Source organism: Pan paniscus, chromosome 7, assembly GCF_029289425.2.
Source record: "Pan paniscus chromosome 7, NHGRI_mPanPan1-v2.0_pri, whole genome shotgun sequence".
Lineage (NCBI taxonomy): Eukaryota > Metazoa > Chordata > Mammalia > Primates > Hominidae > Pan > Pan paniscus.
Window position 1 is genome coordinate 102134363 of NC_073256.2, and position 22085 is coordinate 102156447.

Sequence of the window (22085 nt, forward strand, 5' to 3'; positions counted from 1 at the left end):
CCAGGTGAATCTTGGAAGGCAAAAGCTACTGAATTTAGCGAATTTGTGGAGGCATTCCCAGAAATCAGCCAGGTGAAGTATCACACAACCGAAGACTGCACAACTCCTCTAAGGCAGCACGATGCGGCAAACCCAGACGGCCACTCTTCTCACCCCTCCTCCGTTGGCTGTTCTGGGTAACGAGGTTCAAAAGTCACCTAGGCAACTGCCAAAATAGCTGAAATGGAGTAAGGGCTTCAGGCTGGTGACTAGCAGAGGTCCACCTGACCCCCGTAAGCTGCTGAACAAGAAGGGCTGCCAGAAATGTCCCCCTAGGGAATTTGGTGGAGACGAAGACCCGCTCACTGGACAAGGGTTCCTCCCAGGAGACGCCCGAGCGGAAGAAACGGGCTGTGAGCCACGCCCTTTCACCCTCCGCTACCCCGCCCTGGGCTGGTGAAGGTGCGCGTAAGGATGAGGACTACTGAGCCCTGAAGAAATAAATCCTTCCCCTTTGACCCCAAGGAGGATTGCCTGTGAGGATCTTCAACGAGTCTACCCGTGTCTAGACACGGGAGCAGGTCTGTCCGGCACAGCACCTCCCTCAAGGAGGAGAAGAGTGAGGAGAAAGGAAACTCAAGTCTGACCATTCTGTCCTGGGAGAGAAGAGGAGGATCTCATCTCTCATCTGTCCAAGCAAGGCAAGGAGACTTTCTCTCATCTTTCCAAGCAAGGCAAGGAGACTTTGTATAATTAGGAAACAAAAAGAATTTAGAAGGAATGAAAGCAGCCCGTAAGGTGCATTCCTAAGGACTGCCCATTGAAACTGACACAATTGCCCTTGTTTGATGAGAGGAATGAGCAGAGCACTGAGGTGGTGAACAGGGATCTAGTGAGACTTTCCCAGCATGTTTCTACCAAAGCTTTCTCTAAGCTTCTCGGAACACTCTCCTAATAAGCAGATGTTTGGCCCTTCAGAAAGTCAACAAGCAAAATGCCTTGAGTGTCCCAAAACACTGATGCCATGATGTTGGCTCCTGACTGGCCTCCTTTTCCTTTGACTGGACCACTGCCACCTCTCGGTAGCCGTCGCGTTGATGATGCTTTGCCTTCGAGGTCATATTGGTAAAGCCATGTTCCAACTTCCGGTTACAATTTGTCAGAGGGATGCGTCAGGATCGTGATCCCTCCTGTTTAAAATTTCCACTGATAGCTCTCGTCGTAACTGCAGCTGATCTGGGCACAGTGGTTTTCACAGCCACTGCAGGATTCATCTCCCACATCTTCTCACCTCTTCTTGAAACAAGCTATACATTCGTAAAGAGTTCATTTCTTTGGGGTAGTGTCCTTAGAAGCTTTTGTGAAAACATCAATGATTTCTTCATTCTTCCACCCAAGCTTCACCAGAAATTTGATGTTTGCTCTTGCTGCAATTTTCGTGGAATTCATGTTGCTCTGATAGGAGTCCTTTTCAGTGGATGTCTCATCCTTCTCAGTGCCTCAAACTCGATCTAGTTCAGAAAGGTTATAAGAAGTTCGGACAAGTTTCTTTGAGTGCAAACCAGTGGAAACCCATGCATAGTTTCTTCACCATGTGCATTTTCTATGAACCTTTTGAAGAACCCCTGTGTTGAACATTGCCCAAGTCGTGGGAGAGAAGTGGGTGCGGTCCACTTCCTGTCCTCAATTTGCCCGCAGCGGAGGAGTGCAGAGAGCAGGGAAACGCAACCCCAGAGAGATCCTGCCCTGCAGCATGCAGCAGACTGCTGGCCCAGTCCTGGCTCCATGGGGTGCTGTGTGGGCCCAAGCAAGTTAACCAAACTCCCTGACGCTGAAATGAATCCTAGGTGGCCCAATTCCAGTAGCCATTATAGGACTGCCCTGCAGGGACAGTTAATTAACTCAGGAAAAGCAACCTAGCTCCAAGGTTAGCAACCAGGAGTTCCAGTTGATTCCATTAGTGCACCCCTTGAGGCATTCCCAAGCTGGAGTCTGGTGGAAGATGAGGCTCAGTGTGATTGGATGGAAGCACCAACCAATCAAGGAGAAGTCCCACCCACTCTGCCCTGTGCGTCTATAAAGGCGACGGGTGGCGGCCGCGGCACTCATTGAAGCCGCCAGTTGGGAGAGGAGCAGAGCCAGGCCGGTGCTCCCGAAGGCAGCAAGATGTTGCGAGCCACAGCTCCCTGCTGGTTCCCACCTGGATACCCAGAAGCTAAGAAGGTGGCCGAGGAGGCGGCCCTGGAGGCAAGAAGCCGCCAGTTGGGAGCGGAGCAGAGCCAGGCCGGTGCTCCCGAAGGCAGCAAGATGTTGCGAGCCACAGCTCCCTGCTGGTTCCCACCTGGATACCCAGAAGCTAAGAAGGTGGCCGAGGAGGCGGCCCTGGATGCAAGAAGCCGCCAGTTGGGAGCGGAGCAGAGCCAGGCCGGTGCTCCCGAAGGCAGCAAGATGTTGCGAGCCACAGCTCCCTGCTGGTTCCCACCTGGATACCCAGAAGCTAAGAAGGTGGCCGAGGAGGCGGCCCTCGAGGCTCCAGAATTCCCCCTGCCCTCTCATCAGCCTGCCCAGAGCTTCGGGCTCCGGGTGCCCCAGATGCACAACCAGGCCTCCGCATTTGTGGACATCCAGGCGGAGCCCCAGAACAGGGGTCCGGCGGTGCCCCCAGCGTGTCCCAAGGTGGTGACGGAGGCGTGCTACTTCCCTGCACAGAGGGGATCGGCCTGCTGCTTGCCAGCCGCCCCAAGGCTGACAGAGAGGCCCTCGGGAGTCCGCATCTCAGCCCCCAGGAAGAGGAAGACGATCGCCCAGTCTTCCAGCCCTTGCTTGGTCACAGGTTGCACAGATGCCAAGAGAACCCGCGTGGCCAGCAGCAGCCAACGCTCCAGTGGCTCCAAGGTCGGCAGACAGCCAGGGAAGACGCGCAACAGGTCAGGGATGGCATGCAAGACCACCACCACCATCAGCTCTAAGCGAATCGTCCGTCGTCCATCCTTACCGAGTTTGAAGAAACCTATTGTCCTCCGAAGGTCTGGGTGCCAAGTCCCCACCGTCCTCCGCCGAGGCTATCTCCAACTGTTCACCGAAGAGTGTCTCAAGTTCTGTGCCTCCAAGCAGGAGGCCGAGGAGAAGGCGCTGAACGAGGAGAAGGTGGCCTACGACTGCAGCCCCAACAAGAACAGGTACCTGAACGTGGTCCTGAACACCCTCAAGAGACTGAAGGGCCTGACCCCCAGCTCCATGCCGGGCCTCAGCAGGGCCGCCCTGTACAGCCGCCTCCAGGAGTTCCTGCTCAGCCAGGACCAGCTCGAGGAGAACGGCTACCCCTTCCCGCACCCCGAGCGGCCCGGAGGCGCCGTCCTCTTCACTGGCCAGGGGAAGGGGCCCGGCGACTCCTCCTGCAGGGTCTGCTGCCGTTGTGGCACCGAGTACCTGGTGTCCTCCTCGGGCCGCTGTGTACGCGACCAGTTGTGTTATTATCACTGGGGGCGGGTCCGCTCGAGCCAGGTGGCTGGAGGCCGGGTTAGCCAGTACACCTGCTGTGCAGCTGCTCCTGGCTCTGTGGGCTGCCAGGTGGCAAAGCAGCACGTGCGGGACGGCCGCAAGGACAGCCTCGATGGCTTCGTGGAGACCTTCAAAAAGAGTTGTCCAGAGACGCTTATCCAGGAATCTACGCCTTGGACTGTGAGATGTGCTACACCACGCATGGCCTAGAGCTGACCCGCGTCACCGTGGTGGACGCCGACATGCGAGTGGTGTACGACACCTTCGTCAAGCCCGACAACGAGATCGTGGACTACAACACCAGGTTTTCCGGAGTCACCGAGGCCGACGTCGCCAAGACGAGCATCACCTTGCCCCAAGTGCAAGCCATCCTGCTGAGCTTTTTCAGCGCCCAAACCATCCTCATCGGGCACAGCCTGGAGAGCGATCTGCTGGCCCTGAAGCTCATCCACAGCACCGTGGTGGACACGGCCGTGCTCTTCCCGCACTACCTGGGTTTCCCCTACAAGCGTTCCCTCAGGAATCTCGCGGCCGACTACCTGGGACAGATCATCCAGGACAGCCAGGACGGCCACAACTCCAGCGAGGACGCAAACGCCTGCCTGCAGCTGGTGATGTGGAAGGTCCGACAGCGCGCCCAGATCCAGCCACGCCACCGGTCCGCCTCTCCCGCCGCCCTGGCCTGTCCTTGGCCCCAGGCCCCTTCCACAACCGCCATCAGTCCCGAGAGCTCACCCTGTCCACCTCGCCGCAAGGCCAAAGAAACCGGAGCAGTCGACGGCAGGAGAGGGCAAAAAGCCAAGAGTAACCCCAACCGGCCACTCCCAGTCCCCCGGAATCCCTGCCGCGGACCCTCGGGCCTGTCCCCATCCCTCTGCCCTTCCCAGACCTCTGTCCTTCCACTAATCGCCTCCCGCAGCACCGAGCCGCCACTCCCAGTCCCCCGAGTCCCTGCCGCGCCCCCTCGCGCCTGTCCACATCCCTCTGCCCATCCGAGACCTCTGTCCTTACACCACTAGCCACCCCACGTGGGACTTCCATGGCCTCTGAGTACAAGGCCAGCCCCCCGGCCCACCAGCTTTCTGAATGTGTGCTTACCTGTTTTTCTCGAGAGGCACCACAGTGAGGTGGGTGAAGCACCTAGGCTCTGGAGTTAGATATCTGGGTTCAAGGCCAAATTCCACCACTTACTAGGTTTCTAATATTGCACAGATAATGTCTTTGCGCTTCTACCTTTTGATCTTTAAAGTGTGATCAAAAGAGACTTAGACTCCCACATCATAATCATGGGAAACTTTAACAGCCCTCTGTAAACATTAGACAGACCAACGAGACAGAAATCTAAAAAGGATATCCAGGAATTGAACTCAGCTCTGCACCAAGCGGACCTAGGAGACATCTACAGAACGCTCCACCCCAAATCGACAGAATATACATGCTTCTCAGCACCACATCACACTTATTTCCACATTGACCACATAGTTGGAAGTAAAGCACTCCTCAGTAAATGTAAAATAACAGAAATTACTACAAACGGTCTCTCAGACCACATTGCAATCAAAGTAGACCTCAGGATAAAGAAACTCACTCAAAACCGCTCAACTGCATGGAAACCGGACACCCTGCTCCTTAATGAGTACTGGGTACATAACGAAATGAAGGGAGAAAGAAAGATATTCTCTGAAACCAATGAAAACAAAGGCACAACATACCAGAATCTCTGCGTCACATTTAAAGCAGTGTGTAGAGGGAAATTTATAGCACTAATTGCCCACGAGAGAAAGCAGGAAAAATCAAAAATGCATACCCTAACATCACCATTAAAAGAATGAGAGAAGCAAGAGCAAACACATTCAAAAACTAGCAGAAGGCAAGAAATAACTAAGATCCGAGCAGAACTGATGGAGATAGAGACACAATAAACCCTTCAACAAATCAATGAATCCAGGAGCGGGTTTTTTGCAGTGATCAACAAAATTGATAGAGCACTAGCAAGACTAAGAAAGAAGAAAAGAAAGAAGAATCAAACAGATGCAGTAAAAAATGATAAAGGGGATATCACCACCGATCCCACAGAAATACAAACTACCATCAGACAATACTATCAGCACCTCTAAGCTAATGAACTAGAAAATCTAGAAGAAATGGATAAATTCCTGGACGCATACAACCTCCCCAGAGTAAACCAGGAAGAAGTTGAATGCCTGAGTAGACCACTAACAGGCTCTGAAATTGAGGCAATAATTAACAGCCTATCAAGCAATAAAACTCCAGGACCAGACGGATTCACAGCCGAATTCTACCAGAAGGACAAGGAGGAGCTGGTACCATGCCTTCTGAAACTATTCCAATCAACAGAAAAAGAGGGAATCCTCCCTCACTCATTTCATGAGGCCGGCATCATCCTGATCCCAAAGCCTGAGAGAGACACAACCCAAAAAGAGAATTTTAGGCCTATGTCCCTGAGGAACATCGATGGGAAAATCCTCCATAAAATACTGGAAAACCGAATCCAGCAGCACATCAAAGAGCTTATCCATCATGATGAAGTGGGCTTCATCCCTGACATGCAAGGCTGGTCCAACATATGCAAAACAATAAACATAATCCAGCGTATAATCAGGACCAAAGACAGAAACCACGTGATTATCTCAACAGATGCAGAAAAGGCCTTCGACAAAATTCAACAGCCCTTCATGCCAAAAACTCTCAATAAATTAGGTATTGATGGGACATCTCCCAAAATAATACGGGCTATTTAGGGCAAACCCACAGCCAATATCATACTGAATGGGCAAAAAGTGGAAGCATTCCCTTTGCAAACTGCCACAAGACAGGGATGCCCTCTCTCACCACTCCTATTCAACATAGTGTTGGAACTTCTGCCCAGGGCAATCAGGCAGGAGAAAGAAATAAAGAGAAATCAATTAGGAAAAGAGGAAGTCAAATTGTCCCTGTTTGCAGATGACATGATTGAATATTTAGAAAACCCCATCGTCTCAGTCCAAAATCTCCTTAAGCTGATAAGCAACTTCAGCAAAGTCTCAGGATACAAAATCGAGGTGCAAAAATCACAAGCATTCTTATACACCAATAAGAGGCAAACAGAGAGCCAAATCATGAGTGAGCTCCCATTCACAATTGCTTCAAAGAGAATAAAATGCCTAGGAATCCAACTAACAAGGGATGTGAAGGACCTCTTCAAGGAGAACTACAAAGCATTGCTCCACGAACTAAAAGAGGAGACAAACAAATGGAAGAATATTCCACCATCACGGATTGGAAGAATCAATATCGTGAAAATGGCCATACTGCCCAAGGTAAATTATAGATTCAATGCCATCCCCATCAAACTACCAATGACTTTCTTCACAGAACTGGAAAAAACTGCTTTAAAGCTCATATGGAACCACAAAACGGCCCCCACTGCCAACATAATCCTAAGCCAAAAGAACAAAGATGGAGGCATCAAGCTGTCCGACTTCAAGCTACAGTAGAAGGCTACAGTAACCAAAGAGCATGCTATCGGTTGCCGTTTTGGTTACCGTAGACCAATGGAACAGAATAGAGCCCTCAGAAATAATACGACACATCTACAACCATCTGATCTTTGACAAACCTGACAAAAACAAGAAATGGGGAAAGGATTCCCTATTTAAAAAAATGGTGCTGGGAAAACAGGCTAGCCATATGTCGAAAGCTGAAATCGGATCCCTTCCTTACACCTTGTACAAAAATTAATTCAAGACAGATGAAAGACTTAAATGTTAGATCTTAAACCATACAAACCCTAGGAGAAAACCCAGCCAATACCATTGAGGACAAAGGCATGGGCAAGGACCTCATGTCTAAAACGCCAAAAGCAATGGCAACGAAAGCCAACATTGACAAACAGCACCTAATTACACTAAAGACGTTCTGCATAGCTAAAGAAAGTCCCATGAGAGTGAACAGGCATCCTGCAGAAAGGGAGAAAATTTTTGCAATCTACTCATCTGACAAAAGGCTAATATCCAGAATCTACTAAGACCTCAAACAGAGTTACAAGAAAAACCAAACAAGCCCATCAACAAGTGGGGGAAGGATATGAAGAGACACTTCTCAAAAGAAGACATTTATGCAGCCAACAGACACATGAAAAAATGCTCATCAAAACTGGCCATCAGAGAAATGCAAATCAAATCCGCAATGAGATATCATCTCACACCAGTTAGAATAGCGATCATTAAAAAGTCAGGAAACAACTGGTGCTGGAGAGGTAGTGGACAAATAGGAACACTTTTACACTGTTGGTGGGACTGTAAACTAGTTCAACGGTAGTGGAAGATAGTGTGGCGAATCCTCAAGGATCTCGAAATAGAAATACCGTTTGACCCAGCCATCCCATTGCTGGGTATATATACCCATAGGATTAGAAATCATGCTGCTAAAAGGACACACGCAGACGTATGTTTATTGCGGCACCATTCACAGTAGCAAAGACTTGGAACCAACCCAGATGTCCATCAATGATAGACTGGATTAAGAAAATGTGGCACAAATACACCATGGAATACTATGCAGCCATGAAAAAGCATGAGTTCATCCCCTTTGGAGGGACACGGATGAAGCTGGAAACCATCATTCTTAGCAAACTATCGCAAGGACAAAAAAAGCAAACACCGCATGTTCTCATTCATAGGTGGGAATTGAAGTATGAGAACGCTTGGACACAGAAAGGGGAACATCACACACCGGGGCCTGTCATGGGCGGGGGGAGGGGGAGGGATAGCATTAAGAGATATACCTAATGTAAATGACTAGTGAATGGGTGCAACACACCAACCAGGTGAATCTTGGAAGGCAAAAGCTACTGAATTTAGCGAATTTGTGGAGGCATTCCCAGAAATCAGCCAGGTGAAGTATCACACAACCGAAGACTGCACAACTCCTGTAAGGCAGCACGATGCGGCAAACCCAGACGGCCACTCTTCTCACCCCTCCTCCGTTGGCTGTTCTGGGTAACGAGGTTCAAAAGTCACCTAGGCAACTGCCAAAATAGCTGAAATGGAGTAAGGGCTTCAGGCTGGTGACTAGCAGAGGTCCACCTGACCCCCGTAAGCTGCTGAACAAGAAGGGCTGCCAGAAATGTCCCCCTAGGGAATTTGGTGGAGACGAAGACCCGCTCACTGGACAAGGGTTCCTCCCAGGAGACGCCCGAGCGGAAGAAACGGGCTGTGAGCCACGCCCTTTCACCCTCCGCTACCCCGCCCTGGGCTGGTGAAGGTGCGCGTAAGGATGAGGACTACTGAGCCCTGAAGAAATAAATCCTTCCCCTTTGACCCCAAGGAGGATTGCCTGTGAGGATCTTCAACGAGTCTACCCGTGTCTAGACACGGGAGCAGGTCTGTCCGGCACAGCACCTCCCTCAAGGAGGAGAAGAGTGAGGAGAAAGGAAACTCAAGTCTGACCATTCTGTCCTGGGAGAGAAGAGGAGGATCTCATCTCTCATCTGTCCAAGCAAGGCAAGGAGACTTTCTCTCATCTTTCCAAGCAAGGCAAGGAGACTTTGTATAATTAGGAAACAAAAAGAATTTAGAAGGAACGAAAGCAGCCCGTAAGGTGCATTCCTAAGGACTGCCCATTGAAACTGACACAATTGCCCTTGTTTGATGAGAGGAATGAGCAGAGCACTGAGGTGGTGAACAGGGATCTAGTGAGACTTTCCCAGCATGTTTCTACCAAAGCTTTCTCTAAGCTTCTCGGAACACTCTCCTAATAAGCAGATGTTTGGCCCTTCAGAAAGTCAACAAGCAAAATGCCTTGAGTGTCCCAAAACACTGATGCCATGATGTTGGCTCCTGACTGGCCTCCTTTTCCTTTGACTGGACCACTGCCACCTCTCGGTAGCCGTCGCTTTGATGATGCTTTGCCTTCGAGGTCATATTGGTAAAGCCATGTTCCAACTTCCGGTTACAATTTGTCAGAGGGATGCGTCAGGATCGTGATCCCTCCTGTTTAAAATTTCCACTGATAGCTCTCGTCGTAACTGCAGCTGATCTGGGCACAGTGGTTTTCACAGTCACTGCAGGATTCATCTCCCACATCTTCTCACCTCTTCTTGAAACAAGCTATACATTCGTAAAGAGTTCATTTCTTTGGGGTAGTGTCCTTAGAAGCTTTTGTGGAAACATCTATGATTTCTTCATTCTTCCACCCAAGCTTCACCAGAAATTTGATGTTTGCTCTTGCTGCAATTTTCGTGGAATTCATGTTGCTCTGATAGGAGTCCTTTTCAGTGGATGTCTCATCCTTCTCAGTGCCTCAAACTCGATCTAGTTCAGAAAGGTTATAAGAAGTTCGGACAAGTTTCTTTGAGTGCAAACCAGTGGAAACCCATGCATAGTTTCTTCACCATGTGCATTTTCTATGAACCTTTTGAAGAACCCCTGTGTTGAACATTGCCCAAGTCGTGGGAGAGAAGTGGGTGCGGTCCACTTCCTGTCCTCAATTTGCCCGCAGCGGAGGAGTGCACAGAACAGGGAAACGCAACCCCAGAGAGACCCTGCCCTGCAGCATGCAGCAGACTGCTGGCCCAGTCCTGGCTCCATGGGGTGCTGTGTGGGCCCAAGCAAGTTGACCAAACTCCCTGACGCTGAAATGAATCCTAGGTGGCCCAATTCCAGTAGCCATTATAGGACTGCCCTGCAGGGACAGTTAATTAACTCAGGAAAAGCAACCTAGCTCCAAGGTTAGCAACCAGGAGTTCCAGTTGATTCCATTAGTGCACCCCTTGAGGCATTCCCAAGCTGGAGTCTGGTGGAAGATGAGGCTCAGTGTGATTGGATGGAAGCACCAACCAATCAAGGAGAAGTCCCACCCACTCTGCCCTGTGCGTCTATAAAGGCGACGGGTGGCGGCCGCGGCACTCATTGAAGCCGCCAGTTGGGAGAGGAGCAGAGCCAGGCCGGTGCTCCCGAAGGCAGCAAGATGTTGCAAGCCACAGCTCCCTGCTGGTTCCCACCTGGATACCCAGAAGCTAAGAAGGTGGCCGAGGAGGCGGCCCTGGAGGCAAGAAGCCGCCAGTTGGGAGCGGAGCAGAACCAGGCCGGTGCTCCCGAAGGCAGCAAGATGTTGCGAGCCACAGCTCCCTGCTGGTTCCCACCTGGATACCCAGAAGCTAAGAAGGTGGCCGAGGAGGCGGCCCTGGAGGCAAGAAGCCGCCAGTTGGGAGCGGAGCAGAGCCAGGCCGGTGCTCCCGAAGGCAGCAAGATGTTGCGAGCCACAGCTCCCTGCTGGTTCCCACCTGGATACCCAGAAGCTAAGAAGGTGGCCGAGGAGGCGGCCCTCGAGGCTCCAGAATTCCCCCTGCCCTCTCATCAGCCTGCCCAGAGCTTCGGGCTCCGGGTGCCCCAGATGCACAACCAGGCCTCCGCATTTGTGGACATCCAGGCGGAGTCCCAGAACAGGGGTCCGGCGGTGCCCCCAGCGTGTCCCAAGGTGGTGACGGAGGCGTGCTACTTCCCTGCACAGAGGGGATCGGCCTGCTGCTTGCCAGCCGCCCCAAGGCTGACAGAGAGGCCCTCGGGAGTCCGCATCTCAGCCCCCAGGAAGAGGAAGACGATCGCCCAGTCTTCCAGCCCTTGCTTGGTCACAGGTTGCACAGATGCCAAGAGAACCCGCGTGGCCAGCAGCAGCCAACGCTCCAGTGGCTCCAAGGTCGGCAGACAGCCAGGGAAGACGCGCAACAGGTCAGGGATGGCATGCAAGACCACCACCACCATCAGCTCTAAGCGAATCGTCCGTCGTCCATCCTTACCGAGTTTGAAGAAACCTATTGTCCTCCGAAGGTCTGGGTGCCAAGTCCCCACCGTCCTCCGCCGAGGCTATCTCCAACTGTTCACCGAAGAGTGTCTCAAGTTCTGCGCCTCCAAGCAGGAGGCCGAGGAGAAGGCGCTGAACGAGGAGAAGGTGGCCTACGACTGCAGCCCCAACAAGAACAGGTACCTGAACGTGGTCCTGAACACCCTCAAGAGACTGAAGGGCCTGACCCCCAGCTCCATGCCGGGCCTCAGCAGGGCCGCCCTGTACAGCCGCCTCCAGGAGTTCCTGCTCAGCCAGGACCAGCTCGAGGAGAACGGCTACCCCTTCCCGCACCCCGAGCGGCCCGGAGGCGCCGTCCTCTTCACTGGCCAGGGGAAGGGGCCCGGCGACTCCTCCTGCAGGGTCTGCTGCCGTTGTGGCACCGAGTACCTGGTGTCCTCCTCGGGCCGCTGTGTACGCGACCAGTTGTGTTATTATCACTGGGGGCGGGTCCGCTCGAGCCAGGTGGCTGGAGGCCGGGTTAGCCAGTACACCTGCTGTGCAGCTGCTCCTGGCTCTGTGGGCTGCCAGGTGGCAAAGCAGCACGTGCGGGACGGCCGCAAGGACAGCCTCGATGGCTTCGTGGAGACCTTCAAGAAAGAGTTGTCCAGAGACGCTTATCCAGGAATCTACGCCTTGGACTGTGAGATGTGCTACACCACGCATGGCCTAGAGCTGACCCGCGTCACCGTGGTGGACGCCGACATGCGAGTGGTGTACGACACCTTCGTCAAGCCCGACAACGAGATCGTGGACTACAACACCAGGTTTTCCGGAGTCACCGAGGCCGACGTCGCCAAGACGAGCATCACCTTGCCCCAAGTGCAAGCCATCCTGCTGAGCTTTTTCAGCGCCCAAACCATCCTCATCGGGCACAGCCTGGAGAGCGATCTGCTGGCCCTGAAGCTCATCCACAGCACCGTGGTGGACACGGCCGTGCTCTTCCCGCACTACCTGGGTTTCCCCTACAAGCGTTCCCTCAGGAATCTCGCGGCCGACTACCTGGGACAGATCATCCAGGACAGCCAGGACGGCCACAACTCCAGCGAGGACGCAAACGCCTGCCTGCAGCTGGTGATGTGGAAGGTCCGACAGCGCGCCCAGATCCAGCCACGCCACCGGTCCGCCTCTCCCGCCGCCCTGGCCTGTCCTTGGCCCCAGGCCCCTTCCACAACCGCCATCAGTCCCGAGAGCTCACCCTGTCCACCTCGCCGCAAGGCCAAAGAAACCGGAGCAGTCGACGGCAGGAGAGGGCAAAAAGCCAAGAGTAACCCCAACCGGCCACTCCCAGTCCCCCGGAATCCCTGCCGCGGACCCTCGGGCCTGTCCCCATCCCTCTGCCCTTCCCAGACCTCTGTCCTTCCACTAATCGCCTCCCGCAGCACCGAGCCGCCACTCCCAGTCCCCCGAGTCCCTGCCGCGCCCCCTCGCGCCTGTCCACATCCCTCTGCCCATCCGAGACCTCTGTCCTTACACCACTAGCCACCCCACGTGGGACTTCCATGGCCTCTGAGTACAAGGCCAGCCCCCCGGCCCACCAGCTTTCTGAATGTGTGCTTACCTGTTTTTCTCGAGAGGCACCACAGTGAGGTGGGTGAAGCACTTAGGCTCTGGAGTTAGATATCTGGGTTCAAGGCCAAATTCCACCACTTACTAGGTTTCTAATATTGCACAGATAATGTCTTTGCGCTTCTACCTTTTGATCTTTAAAGTGTGATCAAAAGAGACTTAGACTCCCACATCATAATCATGGGAAACTTTAGCAGCCCTCTGTAAACATTAGACAGACCAACGAGACAGAAATCTAAAAAGGATATCCAGGAATTGAACTCAGCTCTGCACCAAGCGGACCTAGGAGACACCTACAGAACGCTCCACACCAAATCGACAGAATATACATGCTTCTCAGCACCACATCACACTTATTTCCACATTGACCACATAGTTGGAAGTAAAGCACTCCTCAGTAAATGTAAAATAACAGAAATTACTACAAACGGTCTCTCAGACCACATTGCAATCAAAGTAGACCTGAGGATAAAGAAACTCACTCAAAACCGCTCAACTGCATGGAATCCGGACAACCTGCACCTGAATGAGTACTGGGTACATAACGAAATGAAGGCAGAAAGAAAGATATTCTCTGAAACCAATGAAAACAAAGGCACAACATACCAGAATCTCTGCGTCACATTTAAAGCAGTGTGTAGAGGGAAATTTATAGCACTAATTGCCCACGAGAGAAAGCAGGAAAAATCAAAAATGCATACCCTAACATCACCATTAAAAGAATGAGAGAAGCAAGAGCAAACACATTCAAAAACTAGCAGAAGGCAAGAAATAACTAAGATCCGAGCAGAACTGATGGAGATAGAGACACAATAAACCCTTCAACAAATCAATGAATCCAGAAGCGGGTTTTTTGCAGTGATCAACAAAATTGATAGAGCACTAGCAAGACTAAGAAAGAAGAAAAGAAAGAAGAATCAAACAGATGCAGTAAAAAATGATAAAGGGGATATCACCACCGATCCCACAGAAATACAAACTACCATCAGACAATACTATCAGCACCTCTAAGCTAATGAACTAGAAAATCTAGAAGAAATGGATAAATTCCTGGACGCATACAACCTCCCCAGAGTAAACCAGGAAGAAGTTGAATGCCTGAGTAGATCACTAAAAGGCTCTGAAATTGAGGCAATAATTAACAGCCTATCAAGCAATAAAACTCCAGGACCAGACGGATTCACAGCCGAATTCTACCAGAAGGACAAGGAGGAGCTGGTACCATGCCTTCTGAAACTATTCCAATCAACAGAAAAAGAGGGAATCCTCCCTCACTCATTTCATGAGGCCGGCATCATCCTGATCCCACAGCCTGAGAGAGACACAACCCAAAAAGAGAATTTTAGGCCTATGTCCCTGAGGAACATCGATGGGAAAATCCTCCATAAAATACTGGAAAACCGAATCCAGCAGCACATCAAAGAGCTTATCCATCATGATGCAGTGGGCTTCATCCCTGACATGCAAGGCTGGTCCAACATATGCAAAACAATAAACATAATCCAGCATATAATCAGAACCAAAGACAGAAACCGCGTGATTATCTCAACAGATGCAGAAAAGGCCTTCGACAAAATTCAACAGCCCTTCATGCCAAAAACTCTCAATAAATTAGGTATTGATGGGACATCTCCCAAAATAATACGGGCTATTTAGGGCAAACCCACAGCCAATATCATACTGAATGGGCAAAAAGTGGAAGCATTCCCTTTGCAAACTGCCACAAGACAGGGATGCCCTCTCTCACCACTCCTATTCAACATAGTGTTGGAACTTCTGCCCAGGGCAATCAGGCAGGAGAAAGAAATAAAGAGAAATCAATTAGGAAAAGAGGAAGTCAAATTGTCCCTGTTTGCAGATGACATGATTGAATATTTAGAAAACCCCATCGTCTCATCCCAAAATCTCCTTAAGCTGATAAGCAACTTCAGCAAAGTCTCAGGATACAAAATCGAGGTGCAAAAATCACAAGCATTCTTATACACCAATAAGAGGCAAACAGAGAGCCAAATCATGAGTGAGCTCCCATTCACAATTGCTTCAAAGAGAATAAAATGCCTAGGAATCCAACTAACAAGGGATGTGAAGGACCTCTTCAAGGAGAACTACAAAGCATTGCTCCACGACCTAAAAGAGGAGACAAACAAATGGAAGAATATTCCACCATCACGGATTGGAAGAATCAATATCATGAAAATGGCCATACTGCCCAAGGTAAATTATAGATTCAATGCCATCCCCATCAAACTACCAATGACTTTCTTCACAGAACTGGAAAAAACTGCTTTAAAGCTCATATGGAACCACAAAACGGCCCCCACTGCCAACATAATCCTAAGCCAAAAGAACAAAGATGGAGGCATCAAGCTGTCCGACTTCAAGCTACAGTAGAAGGCTACAGTAACCAAAGAGCATGCTATCGGTTGCCGTTTTGGTTACCGTAGACCAATGGAACAGAATAGAGCCCTCAGAAATAATACGACACATCTACAACCATCTGATCTTTGACAAACCTGACAAAAACAAGAAATGGGGAAAGGATTCCCTATTTAAAAAATGGTGCTGGGAAAACAGGCTAGCCATATGTCGAAAGCTGAAATCGGATCCCTTCCTTACACCTTGTACAAAAATTAATTCAAGACAGATGAAAGACTTAAATGTTAGATCTTAAACCATACAAACCCTAGGAGAAAACCCAGCCAATACCATTGAGGACAAAGGCATGGGCAAGGACCTCATGTCTAAAACGCCAAAAGCAATGGCAACGAAAGCCAACATTGACAAACAGCATCTAATTACACTAAAGACGTTCTGCATAGCTAAAGAAACTCCCATGAGAGTGAACAGGCATCCCGCAGAAAGGGAGAAAATTTTTGCAATCTACTCATCTGAAAAAAGGCTAATATCCAGAATCTACTAAGACCTCAAACAGAGTTACAAGAAAAACCAAACAAGCCCATCAACAAGTGGGGGAAGGATATGAAGAGACACTTCTCAAAAGAAGACATTTATGCAGCCAACAGACACATGAAAAAATGCTCATCAAAACTGGCCATCAGAGAAATGCAAATCAAATCCGCAATGAGATATCATCTCACACCAGTTAGAATAGCGATCATTAAAAAGTCAGGAAACAACTGGTGCTGGAGAGGTAGTGGACAAATAGGAACACTTTTACACTGTTGGTGGGACTGTAAACTAGTTCAACGGTAGTGGAAGATAGTGTGGCGAATCCTCAAGGATCTCGAAATAGAAATACCGTTTGACCCAGCCATCCCATTGCTGGGTATATATACCCATAGGATTAGAAATCATGCTGCTAAAAGGACACACGCAGACGTATGTTTATTGCGGCACCATTCACAGTAGCAAAGACTTGGAACCAACCCAGATGTCCATCAATGATAGACTGGATTAAGAAAATGTGGCACAAATACACCATGGAATACTATGCAGCCATGAAAAAGCATGAGTTCATCCCCTTTGGAGGGACACGGATGAAGATGGAAACCATCATTCTTAGCAAACTATCGCAAGGACAAAAAAAGCAAACACCGCATGTTCTCATTCATAGGTGGGAATTGAAGTATGAGAACGCTTGGACACAGAAAGGGGAACATCACACACCGGGGCCTGTCATGGGCGGGGGGAGGGGGAGGGATAGCATTAAGAGATATACCTAATGTAAATGACTAGTGAATGGGTGCAACACACCAACCAGGTGAATCTTGGAAGGCAAAAGCTACTGAATTTAGCGAATTTGTGGAGGCATTCCCAGAAATCAGCCAGGTGAAGTATCACACAACCGAAGACTGCACAACTCCTCTAAGGCAGCACGATGCGGCAAACCCAGACGGCCACTCTTCTCACCCCTCCTCCGTTGGCTGTTCTGGGTAACGAGGTTCAAAAGTCACCTAGGCAACTGCCAAAATAGCTGAAATGGAGTAAGGGCTTCAGGCTGGTGACTAGCAGAGGTCCACCTGACCCCCGTAAGCTGCTGAACAAGAAGGGCTGCCAGAAATGTCCCCCTAGGGAATTTGGTGGAGACGAAGACCCGCTCACTGGACAAGGGTTCCTCCCAGGAGACGCCCGAGCGGAAGAAACGGGCTGTGAGCCACGCCCTTTCACCCTCCGCTACCCCGCCCTGGGCTGGTGAAGGTGCGCGTAAGGATGAGGACTACTGAGCCCTGAAGAAATAAATCCTTCCCCTTTGACCCCAAGGAGGATTGCCTGTGAGGATCTTCAACGAGTCTACCCGTGTCTAGACACGGGAGCAGGTCTGTCCGGCACAGCACCTCCCTCAAGGAGGAGAAGAGTGAGGAGAAAGGAAACTCAAGTCTGACCATTCTGTCCTGGGAGAGAAGAGGAGGATCTCATCTCTCATCTGTCCAAGCAAGGCAAGGAGACTTTCTCTCATCTTTCCAAGCAAGGCAAGGAGACTTTGTATAATTAGGAAACAAAAAGAATTTAGAAGGAATGAAAGCAGCCCGTAAGGTGCATTCCTAAGGACTGCCCATTGAAACTGACACAATTGCCCTTGTTTGATGAGAGGAATGAGCAGAGCACTGAGGTGGTGAACAGGGATCTAGTGAGACTTTCCCAGCATGTTTCTACCAAAGCTTTCTCTAAGCTTCTCGGAACACTCTCCTAATAAGCAGATGTTTGGCCCTTCAGAAAGTCAACAAGCAAAATGCCTTGAGTGTCCCAAAACACTGATGCCATGATGTTGGCTCCTGACTGGCCTCCTTTTCCTTTGACTGGACCACTGCCACCTCTCGGTAGCCGTCGCTTTGATGATGCTTTGCCTTCGAGGTCATATTGGTAAAGCCATGTTCCAACTTCCGGTTACAATTTGTCAGAGGGATGCGTCAGGATCGTGATCCCTCCTGTTTAAACTTTCCACTGATAGCTCTCGTCGTAACTGCAGCTGATCTGGGCACAGTGGTTTTCACAGCCACTGCAGGATTCATCTCCCACATCTTCTCACCTCTTCTTGAAACAAGCTATACATTCGTAAAGAGTTCATTTCTTTGGGGTAGTGTCCTTAGAAGCTTTTGTGGAAACCTCTATGATTTCTTCATTCTTCCACCCAAGCTTCACCAGAAATTTGATGTTTGCTCTTGCTGCAATTTTCGTGGAATTCATGTTGCTCTGATAGGAGTCCTTTTCAGTGGATGTCTCATCCTTCTCAGTGCCTCAAACTCGATCTAGTTCAGAAAGGTTATAAGAAGTTCGGACAAGTTTCTTTGAGTGCAAACCAGTGGAAACCCATGCATAGTTTCTTCACCATGTGCATTTTCTATGAACCTTTTGAAGAACCCCTGTGTTGAACATTGCCCAAGTCGTGGGAGAGAAGTGGGTGCGGTCCACTTCCTGTCCTCAATTTGCCCGCAGCGGAGGAGTGCACAGAACAGGGAAACGCAACCCCAGAGAGACCCTGCCCTGCAGCATGCAGCAGACTGCTGGCCCAGTCCTGGCTCCATGGGGTGCTGTGTGGGCCCAAGCAAGTTGACCAAACTCCCTGACGCTGAAATGAATCCTAGGTGGCCCAATTCCAGTAGCCATTATAGGACTGCCCTGCAGGGACAGTTAATTAACTCAGGAAAAGCAACCTAGCTCCAAGGTTAGCAACCAGGAGTTCCAGTTGATTCCATTAGTGCACCCCTTGAGGCATTCCCAAGCTGGAGTCTGGTGGAAGATGAGGCTCAGTGTGATTGGATGGAAGCACCAACCAATCAAGGAGAAGTCCCACCCACTCTGCCCTGTGCGTCTATAAAGGCGACGGGTGGCGGCCGCGGCACTCACTGAAGCCGCCAGTTGGGAGAGGAGCAGAGCCAGGCCGGTGCTCCCGAAGGCAGCAAGATGTTGCGAGCCACAGCTCCCTGCTGGTTCCCACCTGGATACCCAGAAGCTAAGAAGGTGGCCGAGGAGGCGGCCCTGGAGGCAAGAAGCCGCCAGTTGGGAGCGGAGCAGAGCCAGGCCGGTGCTCCCGAAGGCAGCAAGATGTTGCGAGCCACAGCTCCCTGCTGGTTCCCACCTGGATACCCAGAAGCTAAGAAGGTGGCCGAGGAGGCGGCCCTGGAGGCAAGAAGCCGCCAGTTGGGAGCGGAGCAGAGCCAGGCCGGTGCTCCCGAAGGCAGCAAGATGTTGCGAGCCACAGCTCCCTGCTGGTTCCCACCTGGATACCCAGAAGCTAAGAAGGTGGCCGAGGAGGCGGCCCTCGAGGCTCCAGAATTCCCCCTGCCCTCTCATCAGCCTGCCCAGAGCTTCGGGCTCCGGGTGCCCCAGATGCACAACCAGGCCTCCGCATTTGTGGACATCCAGGCGGAGCCCCAGAACAGGGGTCCGGCGGTGCCCCCAGCGTGTCCCAAGGTGGTGACGGAGGCGTGCTACTTCCCTGCACAGAGGGGATCGGCCTGCTGCTTGCCAGCCGCCCCAAGGCTGACAGAGAGGCCCTCGGGAGTCCGCATCTCAGCCCCCAGGAAGAGGAAGACGATCGCCCAGTCTTCCAGCCCTTGCTTGGTCACAGGTTGCACAGATGCCAAGAGAACCCGCGTGGCCAGCAGCAGCCAACGCTCCAGTGGCTCCAAGGTCGGCAGACAGCCAGGGAAGACGCGCAACAGGTCAGGGATGGCATGCAAGACCACCACCACCATCAGCTCTAAGCGAATCGTCCGTCGTCCATCCTTACCGAGTTTGAAGAAACCTATTGTCCTCCGAAGGTCTGGGTGCCAAGTCCCCACCGTCCTCCGCCGAGGCTATCTCCAACTGTTCACCGAAGAGTGTCTCAAGTTCTGCGCCTCCAAGCAGGAGGCCGAGGAGAAGGCGCTGAACGAGGAGAAGGTGGCCTACGACTGCAGCCCCAACAAGAACAGGTACCTGAACGTGGTCCTGAACACCCTCAAGAGACTGAAGGGCCTGACCCCCAGCTCCATGCCGGGCCTCAGCAGGGCCGCCCTGTACAGCCGCCTCCAGGAGTTCCTGCTCAGCCAGGACCAGCTCGAGGAGAACGGCTACCCCTTCCCGCACCCCGAGCGGCCCGGAGGCGCCGTCCTCTTCACTGGCCAGGGGAAGGGGCCCGGCGACTCCTCCTGCAGGGTCTGCTGCCGTTGTGGCACCGAGTACCTGGTGTCCTCCTCGGGCCGCTGTGTACGCGACCAGTTGTGTTATTATCACTGGGGGCGGGTCCGCTCGAGCCAGGTGGCTGGAGGCCGGGTTAGCCAGTACACCTGCTGTGCAGCTGCTCCTGGCTCTGTGGGCTGCCAGGTGGCAAAGCAGCACGTGCGGGACGGCCGCAAGGACAGCCTCGATGGCTTCGTGGAGACCTTCAAGAAAGAGTTGTCCAGAGACGCTTATCCAGGAATCTACGCCTTGGACTGTGAGATGTGCTACACCACGCATGGCCTAGAGCTGACCCGCGTCACCGTGGTGGACGCCGACATGCGAGTGGTGTACGACACCTTCGTCAAGCCCGACAACGAGATCGTGGACTACAACACCAGGTTTTCCGGAGTCACCGAGGCCGACGTCGCCAAGACGAGCATCACCTTGCCCCAAGTGCAAGCCATCCTGCTGAGCTTTTTCAGCGCCCAAACCATCCTCATCGGGCACAGCCTGGAGAGCGATCTGCTGGCCCTGAAGCTCATCCACAGCACCGTGGTGGACACGGCCGTGCTCTTCCCGCACTACCTGGGTTTCCCCTACAAGCGTTCCCTCAGGAATCTCGCGGCCGACTACCTGGGACAGATCATCCAGGACAGCCAGGACGGCCACAACTCCAGCGAGGACGCAAACGCCTGCCTGCAGCTGGTGATGTGGAAGGTCCGACAGCGCGCCCAGATCCAGCCACGCCACCGGTCCGCCTCTCCCGCCGCCCTGGCCTGTCCTTGGCCCCAGGCCCCTTCCACAACCGCCATCAGTCCCGAGAGCTCACCCTGTCCACCTCGCCGCAAGGCCAAAGAAACCGGAGCAGTCGACGGCAGGAGAGGGCAAAAAGCCAAGAGTAACCCCAACCGGCCACTCCCAGTCCCCCGGAATCCCTGCCGCGGACCCTCGGGCCTGTCCCCATCCCTCTGCCCTTCCCAGACCTCTGTCCTTCCACTAATCGCCTCCCGCAGCACCGAGCCGCCACTCCCAGTCCCCCGAGTCCCTGCCGCGCCCCCTCGCGCCTGTCCACATCCCTCTGCCCATCCGAGACCTCTGTCCTTACACCACTAGCCACCCCACGTGGGACTTCCATGGCCTCTGAGTACAAGGCCAGCCCCCCGGCCCACCAGCTTTCTGAATGTGTGCTTACCTGTTTTTCTCGAGAGGCACCACAGTGAGGTGGGTGAAGCACTTAGGCTCTGGAGTTAGATATCTGGGTTCAAGGCCAAATTCCACCACTTACTAGGTTTCTAATATTGCACAGATAATGTCTTTGCGCTTCTACCTTTTGATCTTTAAAGTGTGATCAAAAGAGACTTAGACTCCCACATCATAATCATGGGAAACTTTAACAGCCCTCTGTAAACATTAGACAGACCAACGAGACAGAAATCTAAAAAGGATATCCAGGAATTGAACTCAGCTCTGCACCAAGCGGACCTAGGAGACATCTACAGAACGCTCCACCCCAAATCCACAGAATATACATGCTTCTCAGCACCACATCACACTTATTTCCACATTGACCACATAGTTGGAAGTAAAGCACTCCTCAGTAAATGTAAAATAACAGAAATTACTACAAACGGTCTCTCAGACCACATTGCAATCAAAGTAGACCTCAGGATAAAGAAACTCACTCAAAACCGCTCAACTGCATGAAATCCGGACAACCTGCACCTGAATGAGTACTGGGTACATAACGAAATGAAGGCAGAAAGAAAGATATTCTCTGAAACCAATGAAAACAAAGGCACAACATACCAGAATCTCTGCGTCACATTTAAAGCAGTGTGTAGAGGGAAATTTATAGCACTAATTGCCCACGAGAGAAAGCAGGAAAAATCAAAAATGCATACCCTAACATCACCATTAAAAGAATGAGAGAAGCAAGAGCAAACACATTCAAAAACTAGCAGAAGGCAAGAAATAACTAAGATCCGAGCAGAACTGATGGAGATAGAGACACAATAAACCCTTCAACAAATCAATGAATCCAGGAGCGGGTTTTTTGCAGTGATCAACAAAATTGATAGAGCACTAGCAAG

The 22085-nt window shown here is 51.6% G+C and overlaps 1 protein-coding gene across 1 annotated transcript; it reads left to right on the forward strand.

Annotated features, from left to right (window-relative positions):
* The first annotated feature begins 18753 nt into the window (after window positions 1-18753).
* On the forward strand, window positions 18754-21108 carry LOC134730926 (exonuclease GOR-like). The gene has a single exon (XM_063606600.1). It carries the CDS (start codon window positions 18754-18756, stop codon window positions 21106-21108), a length of 2355 nt encoding a protein of 784 aa, XP_063462670.1.
* The last annotated feature ends 977 nt before the right edge of the window (window positions 21109-22085 follow it).

Bases quoted from the DNA above. Each gene is read 5' to 3' on its own strand.
- LOC134730926 (XM_063606600.1), top strand. From the start codon at position 18,754: ATGTTGCGAGCCACAGCTCCCTGCTGGTTCCCACCTGGATACCCAGAA.